This window comes from Apteryx rowi, unplaced genomic scaffold (assembly GCF_003343035.1).
Source record: "Apteryx rowi isolate R43461 unplaced genomic scaffold, aptRow1 scaffold_68, whole genome shotgun sequence".
In the NCBI taxonomy this organism is placed as follows: Eukaryota; Metazoa; Chordata; class Aves; order Apterygiformes; family Apterygidae; genus Apteryx; species Apteryx rowi.
The window spans coordinates 2,205,138-2,221,369 of record NW_020450960.1 but is presented as its reverse complement, the minus strand read 5'-3'; the positions used below and the strand labels follow the sequence as shown (position 1 = coordinate 2,221,369).

Genomic DNA, 16,232 nt, shown 5'->3' with positions numbered 1-16,232 from the left:
CACTACTAATGCACTAGAGGCCTAACTGTTACAAAACAGTTAAACATATAAGGACAATCATCGCATCTTTGGATAGCACAAGCCTTTATGGTTTTGAAACAGTTACAAAACTGCAAAGACATTTACATTCTTTATTAAGAAAAAGGACCAGATGTCAGCAGTTGCTCTTGCAGCACACCAAAATCCAATTCTGAATAGTCTGAAGGGAACCTTGCCACCCTCTGCAGCCCAACAGGAGTATAATGAAATAGAGTCAATGGGAACCGAAGATTTGTCAATTTTCTATTCCAGATTGCAAGCAATAGCACTTCACAATTTCATTGCATCTTCAATGATCTTGTAAGATCGTATCATCTCCTGTAGACCTTCATTAATTTTGATAAAAGGGAAATACACACCGACTAAAGAGGTGCTTTGCCCGAGAAATTCTCAAGGTCAGACCTTAAAAGTGAGATACAAATACTTCATTGACCTAAAGATTCACTGGATTCAAAAGATAACAGAAGTGCACATATTTTTCCTCCTTTCAGAAAAAGGCATTAAAAAAGTCATGGTTGTGAACTATATCTGTTTTGTACTTTAACACTCTTTCCCCACCCTAACAAGCAGACCCTCCAACTGGAGCCTTTTAAACATTTTGCAGATCATATTTAACTTGCAAAATAAAACATTATGAGGTCATTTTACAGTTGGGAAAACTGCACTTYCATGGCCTTAGTGCACAGCCCACTGTATCCTCTTTGTGGAAGACACACACTAGTTATCAATGAAGAAAGTGGTGATCTTGGTGTTAACTGATGTCAATATCTATTGACAAGTGAAATTATTTCTGAAGACCTCATTCTGTACTAATAAAGTCAAAATATTTTTGTACAGACTCCTATGCAAGCAGGATCAGATCACAGTCATTTCTTTTCATCATACAGTTCCAGTAACACTGGAACTGGGCAACTAATAACTAATAGCTAATAACTCACTGTGCAGCCTAAGGCAATTCACTGAACTCCTGTGCTGCGTTCCCCCCTCCTCTTGCAGAGGCAATACTGTAGACCCGCACCTTCTCAAAGCATTCGATAATCTAGAAATGAGAAACACCATACAACTGCTGTGGGTTAGTTCAGTTTCTCTCCCTCCACTGCTAAAAATCCAATCTCACTTGCTCTGACCCCTAACCTTCCCCCCGGCTTTGTAAATTGCCACTTCTGCTAAAAGAATAAAAAGTTCCATATCTAAAACAAGTAATGATTCATGAAAACTAAAAATGTCTGTGACCACATCATCTCAAACATTATATACATACATAATAAGACAACAAACTTCTCTGTTTAAAACATTTAGTAGTAGAAGAGCAGGCAGCTATTCTCTTTATCATAAGCCAGCCTTGATCAGGAACAGGAGGAAAGCAGCAATCCCATTAAATCTATTAGAGCTCACCATGCAGATATATTTTACCTGGAATGCTGTAGATGTGGGCACTGCAGGGTCTGCAGTGACCATAAATCAGATCACACTCAGACTTCACTGCGCTCTGCTTTTGTTACCTAAAAGGCTTGTAATGACTGTATCAGAAGTCAACTTGAAGTAAAACCAAGCATCAGCTACAGAAATCTAGAGAGGGATATAAAATCCCTGGACTTGCTCTAAATTATCAACAACAAAGCCCTATGTTGGCAGAGAACACAGATAAACTGCACGAAGGAAAGGAAAAGCTGAAGAGTGAAATGTAACACATCAAGCAACAAGAGGTTGGAAGTAGAGTCCAGGACAACTCCTGACCGCTCAGGGTGCCTCCCAGACTTCACCAGCCAGCGAACACAGAGACGTCCTGCAGCACAGCACTTCATGGGCATTTCCCCTTCCTTCCCCCCATGGCTAAATACCTAAGGAATGAGGTTTTCATAACTTGAGTCAGCTTGGGCATGGAAAATTGTAAGGCCACCACCACACTGCAGAATTTCCACATACTTTTGAAAACTACCTTTAAAAATCTACCTCAATTACTAATGGCATTCAGTGTTCACAGATCTATCAAAAACAGAACATTTCAGCTCAGTCTTAATTAAATCTGTTGGATATTGTCTAATTATAGAAAATCTTTCTATACCCAGCATACCTTAATATGAAGCAAGAGTCACTGTCAAGGTTTGCTGTTAGATTTTACCCGTTAACATGGTTACTCGACAATTTAGAAGGAAAACAGAGCACAAAAACAATTCTGAAAACAGATTATTATTAGTTGTGCAACAGTAATGTCTTAAGGTCCAATAGACAGCCCATCGTACTAAACACACAGCAAGGAATAGTCCTACCTGGAAGAAACTCCAGTCTGATAGACAAAAGGCAGAATAACCACCAGAAAGGAAATTACTTCCCCAATTAATATTTACTCAGTGGGCATGAATAAAAGATTCCAGTTTTCAGTAAGATCCTGTTATATCAGGTATGGCACAGGCAACAGCACAAGGGAAGGTCCTACCACAGATAACTTTTCTTATACAATACAAACAATGTCATGAGAGAGCAGTTCCTTTAACTCTTAAACCAAGACCAAAAGCTGCTCAACCACCCTATTTCTCCATCTGCTTAACTGGCTGAAGAAAGCTCAAATCAGCCTCAAGCCTCATCCTAAGCCTGTTGTCAGCAAGGTGGCAGGGAAAACCCTCCCACCCCAATTTCACTATTAGCTTATATCCCTCATCCTGATAAACATTGTCCTAATAAGGAAAAATTGAATACAGCCTGTCAAAATGGAACAGCCCTAGATGCAGCTGCATTAACCCCGTTAGCTCTTATGGGGCATTCAGATCTGGTTCCATCAATTATCTCACAGATAAAGTTTAAATATTCAGCACTTCCCCCAAACAATACGACAGGACCACTGGCAAAAGGCCCTTAATGCTGCTGGAGCAGCTGAAATGAGTATCCTCTCAGAAATAAAACTGCACATACTTTATTCTAAACAGCAGAGAGCCTGAATATAAGCTTATTTTATTTCCAGGGAGTTAATGCAAAGTGACAAAAGACTCCGCGCTAAAGGGCAAAGGGAGGCAGGATTCTGAAGCTGACTAGGGATGACAGAAGGATTTAGCTGGCCCGCTCAGTTTTATTCATTTATCCTTACCCTTAGTAAAAAGAACTGCAGTCACCTTGGACACCTGAGGTAATTACAAAGGACTATGTTATGTGACTAAAGGTGACTCTCAAAATCCTAATATAAAATAGTTTTGCGTATTGTTAGATGACAAATGCTATTCCTCCAGGAATTTCTGTAAGTCTTAGTCAACGCAGCACAGAACGAATCCCAGCACATCCAATACCCATCCTTCCACAACGTCAACACAGCACGGTCCCAGTTAAACTACAGGAATCCACACGCCTACCCTGTGATCACAATATTACAAATCCCAAACAGCCCCATGTGTTTGGCCTCTATTTCAATCTCCTCATCTGCAAAGCAAGAACATCATGCCTTGCATGCATGATCTGCATGATAAATGTAAACGGCATGAACAGAGGTATTTTAAATTGACCAGAGAGAATAGATAAACTGTTGCTACTTATTAGAAAGTGAATTTGCTCTGCCTGCATTCTTCTGTGGATGGAGCCAGAATCTCAGAACATTACTTCTAGCCAGCTTTGCATCTTTGGAAGCAAGGACATGTGTCATGCACGGGGGGGAATTCTCTCCTTCACTTCTCCCTTTGTCTTCTTCTCCCCTCCCATGATGAAGTACAAGTCACCCAAACCAATTTTTCAAAATTGTAATCAGGTTATCAACAAGAAACAAGATACAGTATTTCTGCATCTGTAAATAGGTCACCCCAGTGGATAATTCATCTCCTATCAGTAGTATTACACAGTATTAAGATGAAGCAAAATACTTAACCTTTCAGTCAAGTAAATACGGCAAAGAGACTGTATGGTTTTCAACTGCATATGCAGCACATTGATGGTAATCTTCCTCTGAACACTCTTCAGTCATCCTTCAGAACAGGTAACTCCCTCTAACAAGCAATGCCAACTTTAACAGAAAATTGTGACTAGTACTGAAGTGTGAGCTAGAAGACAACAATTATTCTGTGCCACCAATTGAAAGTAGTGCAGATTTCCTCCGGGCTTTAAGTAAGAGCCTGTTGTGTTTCTCTACCACCACACATTCCAGGGAGCCATGAGAAGGGGGGCAGTTCTCACAGCTGCGTACCTACGCACCTCCCAGTCACTTCTGAGGAAATACATCAGTTTGCAGCGGTGAAGTTTTGGCTATAAAAGGATTCATTTATTTTTCTTGATTGGCTCAAATTTTCTTAGACAAATAAATTCAGTATCATTTGATCATCGCCGCCTAACATTTCCATGTTACATGTGAAACAAAGCTCACAGGTTGCAACAACGTAAGTGTCTTCAGTTTAGGTTATCCCTGCCATGGGTCAGGGAATAAGCGCAGAACAGTCTCTCTCAGTGAAGAACGCACATCCCATCCCTCAGCCCTTCTAGGGTAATTTTAGAAGTTCCTTAGAAGCAAAAATAAACAAACAAACAAACCACATTTTCTAAATTGACTAGTCCTAATCTGAGCATAAATTCAAAGTGTCAAAACACTGTGGAGCTCTGTTCCCATTGGGACCTCTGTGTACTACTATAGTATGGATAACACCATATGGTTTAAATTCTTTAGTATGAACAGGTTTATCCAAGGGGTGTTTATCCTAAGAGCTTACTAAAAATAAAGTATTAACACATACATTGCAGCTTTCTTTAGACCACCTTTCGGCAAGTTACTTTTCTGGTTTAATGAGATGGAAATGCTTCTGATTAATAGTAAAAGAAAGTATGTTATGTTTAAATAGAAACATTTCTGACTGCTGGATCCTGTACTGAAAGGACTGAAGATGGTTCATGTTCTCTGACAAGGTTTCTGGTTGCTACTGCAATCCTAACCAGTTAGGCCACATAAACCTGCTGTATCTTGCACATCCTCCAAAACATGCAAGATGATCGCACATCCCATTCTTACAGTACCACTTAGCCAACAAGAAGGTGGTCCCAGCCTCGCATAGGGAGCTGGGAGTACTTATTAATAGATCCTTATTTAGGAAATCTGACCTTTCTCTCCAGCTCAGCTTTTGACCAGCTGCATGACCTTGAGTGAGCTGCTCCTCTTTTGTCTTGCCTTTTCTTGCCTATTTAGATTAAAAGATGTTTTGAACAGGAACTGCCTGTTCACTATGAGCAGCGCAGTGCTCATCACAATAAGACCTAGACCAACGCATGGCCCTCTGATATCACTGTTATAAAATATTTTTGAATTTGAAGTTAGAAGATGAAAATCTTATTACATTTAGAGGGGAATATCCACAGCACCATGGATTTCAACTCTGAAGTAAAACAAGTGCAGCTCGTCCCATTAAGGCTGTTCTTCTAAATAATTAGTATTTGCCATCCACAGATCTGACAAGAGACTTCTGATGCACACAGAAGTTATTCTGGAACCTGTCACCAGAGCTAGGCCAGATCAACAGTGCTGGACTCAGTTACATTGAGCTGAAGAACCAACCTGTGTGGTTTGAACCCTCCTTCCTTCATGCTACACCCTCAAAATCAAATCTGCAGCTGTCATAGCAGAAACTTCCTCCTGAGTCCATGGGTCTGGACGGCTCTGCACTGACAAGGCAAAAAAGCCATGACTTCAAACACAGTTTGTGTGAGGTGAAGTGATCTATTATCTAATTTTCTCACATGGATGCCTGTTCTGTCTTTTTGGCTCCCTTCAGGAAAACAAGTGTAGGTAGGTGAAATTACCAACTTACCAGATGTATTGTAAATATTTTTTCCTTGTATCTGAGTGCCAGCCTGAAACTTCAAATAAGGAAGTTAGCAACTAGTTTAGGATTCTTACATTAAGAACATCCTGTAAATTATCAGCATCAGATGAAAAAGCTTGAAGATATCATGTGGGTTTCCTTGTTTGATACTTTTTTTTTTGTTAACCTCTGTCTTGTTATATCACATAACAGTCAGACCCAAAAGGGTGCAAAGAGTCTCCCAAATCCCACAGCTATCTCAGATCCATAAATAACTCCAAATATTCAAATTTTAGTCAGGTCTCTGCAGAGCTTCTAAGCCCAGCACTGTGGGAAACCAATCAGGAAACCAACCTGATTGGAGCATCCTCTTAACAATGACACAATCAGCAAAGCACAATGGGAATATGCGAAAAAAGTATTCTCGAGCAACTGCAGTTTTCAGTTCAGATCTCCACACGTGTCCCTCTGGTCCCACTGGCAGTTCAGAATATTTAGGAACTTGAAGGATGGGCATTTGGGAGAGCTTGCTCTGGTTTAATGCACAAACACTGCTCAAGAGAAGGGAAGGCACATGCAGGCATTGGAGGTAGTTAGAAATCTTATCTGTATTGTTGAAAACACGCAGCTCTCCTACTCAAGTCAAGGAAGAGAAAAATCTACAAGTCATCACTGTAGTCTGTATTCAAAGAAGATTCTGCTATAACAGTCCCTGCTGAAAGCCAGTGTATGGCAGTAGGAAAAAACAGAATTACCTGCGAGAAGCTCAAGAAGCAAGGACTCAGAAACATACTCTGATTTCAGCAAACAAGGCAAAGTCATGGCACTGAAAAATGACAACAGCCCTGGATAGTTAAATTAAGACACCAAAACACATTTAATATTCACATACTCATCACAAACACACAATGCAAATTCCCTAATATACAGTAAAGCAGTTTATTAGCAAATGTCTCATTGGATTAAGTCTGTTCTTATTCTATTAGGGAACTTTCACACCACATTAAATTGCAACACAAGAGGGTGTTTGCCAACACAGGACGAACAGAATTATTAACCCCTTCTCAGAAATGCATATAGACATGACACTGACAGACCAGGCTACAGGAGCGCTCAGTAATGTCTGGCTTAAATAGAGCAGCAGGGTTTTGAGAAGACTAACCATTCTCCATCCCTCAACACACAGTAACTTCACCAACAGGTAACCCACTCATTTACACCAAGATCATTCTGTTTTCTCAGTCAAGCAGACATGATGTACTGAAACAAATCAGTGACCCTCAACAATAAACTCAATTGCCCTCTTACAAGTCACAGAGTAACAGACCAGCTGAGGCTGGAAGGGACCTCTGGAGATCATCTAGGCAATCCCCCTTGTTCAGAGCAGGGTTGGCTAGTTCAGATTGTTCAGGATCTTGTCTAATCAGGTTTTAAACCTCCAAAGATGGAGACTCCACAGTCTCTCTGCACAAACTGTTTCAGCATTTGTCCACCCTCACAGTAAAACCAGGTTGGGATTGTCTTTGTTTTTTAGAGATAGAGAAAGAGAGAGAGATAGAGAGAAGTCCTGTATTTCAATGAGTGCTCATTGCCTCTTGTCCTTCCACTGCATATCACTGAGGACAGACAGGCTCCACCTTCTCTCACCCTCCCATCAGATATTTATGCAAACTGGTAAGATCCCCCTGAGCCTCCTCTTCTCCAGGCTAAATAGTCCCAGCTCTCACAGCCTCTCCTCCTCCGAGAGATGCTCCAGTCCCCTCAGTCATCTTTAGGGCCCTTCACTGGACTCACTCCTGTATGTCCATTTCTGTCTTGTCCCAGGGAGCCCAGAACTGCACCCAGCACTCCAGATTCAGCAGTGCCGAGTAGAGGGGAAGGATCAGCTCCCCCAGCCTGATGGCAATGATCTTCCTAAAGCAGCCTGCGATGCTGTTGGCCGCCTTTGCTGCAAGGGCACATTGCTGGCTCATGTTCAACTTGTTGTCCACCAGGACTCCTAGGTCCTTCTCCACAAAGCTGCTTTCCAGCAGGTCAGTTCCCAGACTAAGTTCCCTCATCTTATTCACGTTTTTTGATACCACCTGCAGAATCTGCCTCACTATATGGAAAGCTCTAATTCTATTTAAAAAGACCTCCTGCTTATTAAAATGGGTGTGATGGTAAAAGGCTGGGGGGGGGGGGGAGGGAGGGAGCGAGCAAACAGAGTGGGAGAGGCAAAGAGATACAGTTCCTGTCTCTTTCTTAACTGCTTTGTTGATAGGCCTTAATTACATTTAACAAGACAGCTTCCTTCTCCCCACAGAAGCAGGTTTTCTTCCCTCCCTTTGCACTTGCTTACAGCTTATTTTGGCCTGCCTCATGGTAGCATGAGTCTTGATGAATGACACATGGTCATCCATCTTCGAGTGCTGCACTTTGATGATGAATGGAGTACATTTGGGAAGCAGTCTGAGGAAAAAAACATAAAATTGATAGCCAAAGGAAAAAAGAAAAAAGGAGAAAAAAAAGAAAGGCCAATGTTGAGCAACAGCTACAGAGTTTAATGAGGTAAGATTGATGTACAAAAAATATTAGCTGAACAAGGAGGTGAGACACCAAACAGCACAGAGCAGCAAGTTCCAGGTTTTGAAATCACTATTCTAGAAACGTCCAGGGGAAGAACGCAAGTGTCCATCATATAAAAGCCCATATCTTTATCTCTGTAAGTCTTCAGTAAGTGCTTTCAGACCTTTACAAAGTGTCCCACTTCRTAATGCTCACCTTGATACCTTTTTCTTCCCATTTTGCTGTCCTCCATTGTATTAAACATAGCCCACTCCCTGAACACTCCCTGTCTACTCATCAGGGATAAAACCAATTCCTCAAAATTGCTTTGTGGGATAAAACCCAGAGCACAACTTATATACGCTTATAATCCGCCTAAGTTGTACGTGGATTTCATCAGAGATGCAGAGAAAGAACCTGATTTGTCTCCCTCACCTCCTCCCCAAAACGCAGGGCTACAAGTTATCAGCACAGTATCTAAGCTATATCTCATAAGTTTGTTGTACTGATGGACTGTATTAAGATGTCCTTGATGTTACTTCATCTACAATCATATCATGCTTACGAGCAAAGAGTATTCAGAATAATACCTGAATGCAACTTGTCTACAGTATTTTACTAATTTACTCCACCATGACCCTACTTCTGAACTAATTTCATTCATGGATTTTGCTTCTTCAGCAAAACCTCTCACTGACATCTAGAGGGCAAAAGGAAACGTCTGGCAATGCTGATGAGCAGAACAATTTGCCAGGGGGCTTCTCAGTGCAAGAGCAGCATTGATTGTTCATGAAAGTTTCCTGAGCAGAACTGCATATCAGATGTAGGCATCCTTTACATAATACCCAAAGCAAAGCACTATTCTGCTTCCTGATTAAGTGATAAGGTCCCATAATTAGGATGATTCTCAAGTACAGTTGCAAGATGAAGATATGATTTATTTACATAACTAAAATAATCTACATAAAGAGCTGATTTTCACCGATATTTGTTTCCTTAACTTAGATCTTCCAGTTGGGTTAGATGAGACACTATGAAGTCAATGGACTTGTCCTAAACTGAAGTGGTTTGAAGTAAAATTAATTTACAGAACTGTCCGTGATTGGAGTGTCTTTAGTAGGAAGTGATTGCAACACTGAATGCTGCCACTACTATTGATTGGTTCTATTACTTTTTGAATACATTACTATCAGATATCAGCTGCAACTTACCACCCCAGGAAGCTACAGTCATGTCACAAGTCACCATGATGATTTCACCTACACCACAGACCTAGAGGTCTGAGATTGCCACTCCTTCAAAGGCAGAAGTCTAACATATCATGTAACAGTTGCAATACATTATTTTTCATAATTAGCCTATTTATCTTATTGCTAATATTAAGACAGTATCTGAAAGCCTCAGAGATCAGCATCCATGCAGAGGCTTCATGCTAACATTTATTACTTGATAACTCCTTATCCCTAGAGATGTAACAGCATAGACAGATGCGAGAGTATCATCCTTGCCCAACTGGTGGGCTGACTGCAAGTTAGGAAGTTACCCAAAGGCACCCACAGAGTATTTGGCAGAGCTACAAACTGAAACGCAGGCTTCCTGCATTCACGTGCATTGCTTTATCCATCCTCCCTCCCACTCAAGAGAATCTCTCGGATTGAGGGAAGCTCCTCTGCACATTAGCTCTCCTTTCCTCGTGCTCCATTTTCTTATTAACTTCTCTGAATGTCTACAATGACTCGTGATAAATCATTACTGTCAGGCATTCAGAGAAACATTTCAAACCTTACCAAATATATGAAATCAAAACAGCTACAAGAACTGTTCATGAAGCACTCCCAGTTTACTGCAGCATAAACCTCCAACCTAAACACTTTAATCCCAGGAGCAGAAATCCAAGCATGGTTAAACATCACTGTTTGCTATAAATGCTGTACCTTGTTCTCAGATTCCCCTGCTGAGGCAGTCCATCGTAGATAGATAATACATCAAAATCTTCCTCTAACGCGAAGGACTGGAAAACAAGCTGTATCCTGTTCTGCTCTTCGGCAGTGATTGTCCACGTGCAGTTTGCATAATTTGGATATCCATATGGAAAGCCTGGACTCTGTATTGTTCCGTTTGGGCCCTGCAAAATGTGACTGCAGTTCTGGGCTGGCAAAAGAAAAGACAAAAGTACAAGTCAAGAGGGTGCAGGATACAAGTTTAATATCTTTATCATCAAAACAGATCACACAGGATCCTTCCTACCGAATTTGTTCTTAGATCCTGGTCCTGGAGAACAGAGAAACGCGAAGTCTAAAGATGGATTTTTGTCCTTCCAGCATTCTACCTTCCCACCATTTAATTTGGAACAATTTCAGCTCTGCACTAACTTACACTTTACTCCCTATGGATACACAGGGCAGCCAAAGCATAGCCCCCAGACTCTACCCCGACAGATCCACCTAGAACCCTCCCTGTTTAGAGCAAGGCTATTACACAGATCTATACCAGCCAAAAATCTCCTGGTGCAGACAGTCTATGGGACAATTTATACACAGTTTAAGATTCTGCTATATAAAAACTACCAAAAGTGGGGATGTCCGGCAACTTGGCCCACTCTAGTTAAAATTCACAGCGTCCAACTTTGCGGCTAGGCTGATGCAGGTTGCTCCAACCATTGGAAAGGAAATGAAGACAAGTAGGTTTTTTTCCCACCAATGCCAAACCTTTACGAAAGCCTAGCGCCCTAAGGTTGTGTCTCACCACACACTGCAATAGGGAACTGGTGCAAGAAGCAGCTTGCTTTGCCAGTAACTGCAGCCATTCTGCAATATTTTAGTCACAAGAAAGTATCTGGTAGGAACTCAAACCCTAGATATCCATCTCCCAGGCATTCTTCCCTCTAGCTGCTAGCACAAGGTGCTAGTAACAGATGGATTGCAGCCGATGCTGACTATAACTGGGAAACAGAAATACTCAGAGGTATCACTTTCACATCCTATGAGGTAAAGCCACACAAGAGCAAGTCCAATATATTCTTCAATATACATTGCACATTTAGGGATTTATCCCATTTCAACTGTGACTAACAACGCTRGGTGCCTCAAACATCAGTGATTCAGAAGCCACAAAATAGTTGAATGACAATGCCAAGGTTGATTATTTTTTACTATTACTTGCACTGGAGTAATAGATAGAAGACTCAACTAAGATCAGGGCTCAGCTACGCATACAGAGACCGACTACCCCCACCTCGAAAGGCCAAAAGTTGTGGCAGACATAATACATAAAAGGGAAACAGAGGAACTGAGTCACAGAATTAGCAGTCTGTCTGGACAAGACTGCGTGCAAACTGAATAGAAAATCAGAAGCTAACCGTGCCCTGACTCCCCTCAGCAGAGACTGCCTTTTCTGTAACTGTCAGCAGCAAAACTGTCCAAAGAGCAGGATGCAGTTCAAAGGCTCTAACAAATAAACCAACTGTTCTCAGATAGTTATTTGTAATAAAAAAGAAAAAAAAAAATCTTTGCAACTTCCTGCAATATCATTTTTCCCCAGCCACATTCTTTCCAGTAAACATTGCTCACTATCCCCAATTCCCAGCAGGCAAGAGATAGGGGTTTTATAGAGGGCCTTTCCATGCAGACTCTGTTAAAGGAAAGGTATATTCCAACATGGTCTTTCTGGTTCACATATCCTAAAGTGGCAAGGGTACCACAGAAAAGCAGTACGGACCACAGCCCAGGGCCAAAAGCTGTCATCAGCAGCAGTGGTACACACCCATTGGACCTGATGGGGGACACAAAAAATAAAATTGTTCGCTAGATACAAGCTGCCCAGGCTGCTCTGTTTTCTCTCTCTCCCAGTTCTGAAAGGTTTCAGCTCCTCACACGGGCTAAATGCGAAGCAGATGCCTTCCATCACTATTCCTAAGGAGCTGCCTTGACTCCAGAGCTACATCTGCCAAGACAGAAGTCCAGTACTGCATCCACCAGTTAAATACTTAACGGCTCCTTCAAATCCATTTGTCTTTCCCCAAAGCTGTACCTGTGAACACTCTGTCCCAAAGATAAGATCAACTGCCATGATATACAGTTTCCGGATATAGAAGATTTTCTTCCTTCTGGAGAAAGATGTACATATATACGTGTGTGCAACAGCCTAAACACCACAAAAATTCTCCCTAGTCATTTTTGCTCTCTTCACTGTTACTTTACCTAACTTCTTTGGAGGCACAAGGACAAAGTCTCCTCAAACACAGGTTGGTATAATTCCTGCTGGCTTTAACAGAATTGCTCCTATTTATACCAAAGCTGCATTCCAGACAGTTCGCAAGGGAACTGTTGTGAAACCAAAAGCAGAATTTCATGTTTATCCTATGGCAGGTATTTGACGCTGATCATTACTGCCTGCAATTGCTCTGGCTTTTCTTATTGATGCTGGATTGTTTACCCTGTTTATGCAGATAACTGAAGCTTTCAAGTTGAAATGCATCAGACTAGAAATTACTTCTTTTGATTTCTGGTAGCTTTTTTCAAAGGCAGCAATGGCATTTGTACTTCTGAGTGCCAACCAGCTACAGGTAAAAAAACTGCAGAGTAGTGCTCATTAAAGCCAATTATAATTAGATTGACCTACTTTGGTGCAAAAATGCTTAGTGGAACTTGTCTCTGCAAGATGAAGCTCACACCTTTATGAATCTAAAATGGTCAATCATATTTACTACCCAGAAAATCTTTTTGTATCATGTTTATTACATCAATGAGAGTTTGGACAGCCCCATATTCCAAAGGGGAGTAAAGCTGAGCTAGGCACATAACTCACATTGACACAGGCAGACAACAGTACTTTGCATTTCTGTGGCACCTGGCATCTGCCTCTTAGCGCATTTTGTCAATACATAATACGGACAAGAGTGAAACCTACCTCCCTCCTCCACTTCAGTCCCATTTATTTGCAGAGTTCACTGAAAGGATGCATCAGCTTGGTGCCAGGAAACTGCGCAGGAGTGGGAATATTACCATATCACAGAGGGGTAAAATTAGGTCTGGTCTGATTTAATAACCAAATAACAACTTGGAGGTTGCCAAAGATCCAAAAGCTTCAGTTCTCTAAAATTCAATCACATCCTCTTTTCTCCACCCAGACTGTCATTCAGGAGGCAACGTGGGGATATGTAATCTGTCTCTACTGCACATTTTTTTTTATTTTAATCATAAGTAATGTCCTCAGAACAATTAAAGGAAATTGGGAAATTAAAGAGGCTGTATCTCTGCATTTCCTGATGGTACAAAAGCTACTGATCCTGCATGAAGTTCAGAAGACATTCAAGGTCAGAGACACTGTTCCAAACACTTCCAAGGTCATATGAAAGGCAACAAGATTTCAGATCACTATAAATTTATGCTGTCCTTGCATAATTAGTGATTAAAGCAAAGAACAAAGGCCAGAAAAATGTACATCTTAAACTGATACTAGCTGAAGAAAAACAAATATGTAACAGAAAAATAGGACACAGTTCTATAACATATCAAGTCAATCTACTGAAATAATTGCACGTTCGTGATTCTGACCAAGATGCGCTTTGGACACAGCTAACAGAAAACTGCTTATTGCAGACAAAAATTAGTTTCCCAAAAGATGACAATCTGGAAAGCAATATATTCTTCATCAGCTGTAATAGTAGGGAACTTGGTTTATATTGGACACTGATGAAAACAGTCAGCAGGCATGGGAAAGAGATCCAGGACGCTCAAGAGAATTTATGCATATTCTATAATTTGGTTTCAGGTTTGAGTTAGTTCAGCTCCAGCTAGACTGCCAAAAACCTTATCTAAAGTCTAATGTACCTGACAAGAAAACACTGCATTTCTCCTCTCAAGACTTGCAAAAACAATTCTCTTCATCCCTGTGGCCCAAAAGCATGAATAAATACAAAGGTATAAACAGACAATATCAGAGTCAGCGCTGAGAAGTTTCAGATGAATTTGTACCTGGTAGAGGACAATATTCTTACAAAGTCTGTGAAGCATTCTCTCCAACCCAGAAGTTYTACATGAGGCACCTCTCCACACCTTACCCAAGTAACAGGGATGTAGCAGTTTCCACAATGGATCAGATCAACAATCTCTGATGGGGCCATGCGAGGGGATGGCAAGAAACAACAGCRGTTACAGGACAAGCTGTACCCAGAAACATCCTCCTTTACACCTGCTGTAGGGTAACATCAACCCTGACATCAGAAGAATCAGAACCCTTCCAAAAGGGCTGCACTTCATCTCACTTTGCCAATCTTTACTCAAGAACTGCAATGGTGAAAGAAAAAGGTAAATGCATAAAGATATCAAAGATCAGATGTCATCTGCCAGAAGACCCAGTATGGCAGTGTAAATATTTATGCAGTTATTCCAACTTCTAACACTACCATTCATGGGACTAGCACTTTCCAAAGGTACACCAACCTGAAACTCATGAGTGGATATGCATTTGTGGGCAAACGTCCTATTTTGTGATGGAGCTGAGTAGTCTGAGAATGCAGCTATATCTAATGAGTACACTGCCAATGCAACCTGCTATTTTCAATTCTGGAAAGTGGTTTATGATGAGGATGTATCTTTTTTAATGAAAGCATCAACATAATTTTATTGCAGTAGCACTTAAAGGTTTGAGACAAGGATGAAGACAAAATCATGTTTGGCACTGTCCAAATAGCCTTTCTCCAAAGGGATCACAACCTCGGGGGGGGGAAGAATCCAAAAAACCCACTCTAATTGGGAAGACTTGGGACTTGGCAGAGAAACCTTCTGGGGCACAACCATTTCCTCAGTGATAGAGTTTAAAAGTGAGCTTTACCTGTCTCGATTTACAATATTTGTTTTGTGCAATACAAACCATTTGAACAATATAAACAGATTARTAAGCTTCACTTCTGCTGCAGACACATGAGGAAAAAATGACAAAATATTTAGTTTGCAGTATGCTCATAGAAAAAACACACTTTTAGCAGAAAGATACACTACTTGTGGTAAAATGGTTAATCTGCATGCCACAAAACTTAACATGACTGGACACCTAAAGCAGCAAGGAGCAGCCAGACTTGCTTTTTTTGTGTGGTTATTGTTAAGTTGCAAAACCCTCAAACTTCAGGATATCAAACAACCTCCTGCTACAAGGAGGGCAGGAAGAATGCCCATGTACTCAAGAACTGAAATATCTTTCAACAATACAAGCTACAYTGCTGGAGAGAGAAGCCGGTGTRAGGTTTGCTTACACTAGAGTCCAAAAGTTGCTTAGACACAGGAGCTTGGGACTGTTCTCATGTTATTAAGTCCTGCTTTAGAGTGATCTCCTTCTAACCTAACACGGCTACTTAAGTTCGGGAGCAGAACAGTTCACACGCCACTGACTGTGGTGTGCCCAGCACCAGTGCATARCTGGTTCTCCTGTACTCAGTATCTCATGACTGCCAGTCATGATAGCCACCATATATTGGGCAGAATAGACCAGTTTGTGTCTCTTCCTTTGTAAATGTAAACGCATTTGTTAGCGATAGATTTTGGAATTTCCTTTAGACAACCAAAACTTACATACAGGAGTGAACTGCCTTGGCTGCTGCACCCTTCAAGTCCCTGGCACCTGGGTTTCACCACTTGGTTTGGAATTTCACCTGCTCCACAGACTCACAAAAGATTGTACGTTCAAACACTGTCACTATAAATCCTCTCCGAGTTTCAAAAGAGACCAAATAATAGACACAGGTGGTATCTGACATTACAAGCACAAAGGAAGTGGGTACAAAGTACAAAATTCAGCAATGTTTAACATTTTGTCTTCCACCTGCTTCCCATTCCTTAATCTTACCAAACCAGATCCATGGCTGGTTTAAATCAAGGAAGCTTTTAA

General features: G+C 41.1%; 1 protein-coding gene across 1 annotated transcript in view; it reads right to left on the bottom strand.

Annotated features, from left to right (window-relative positions):
- The window catches only part of CSMD2 (CUB and Sushi multiple domains 2), a 331,313-nt gene that overhangs the window by 290,425 nt on the left and 24,656 nt on the right, over positions 1 to 16,232 (bottom strand). Inside the window, exon 2 of the mRNA XM_026086083.1 lies at positions 10,283 to 10,499. Coding sequence (XP_025941868.1) covers positions 10,283 to 10,499 — 217 coding nt within the window. The remainder of the gene's footprint in view (positions 1 to 10,282; positions 10,500 to 16,232) is intronic.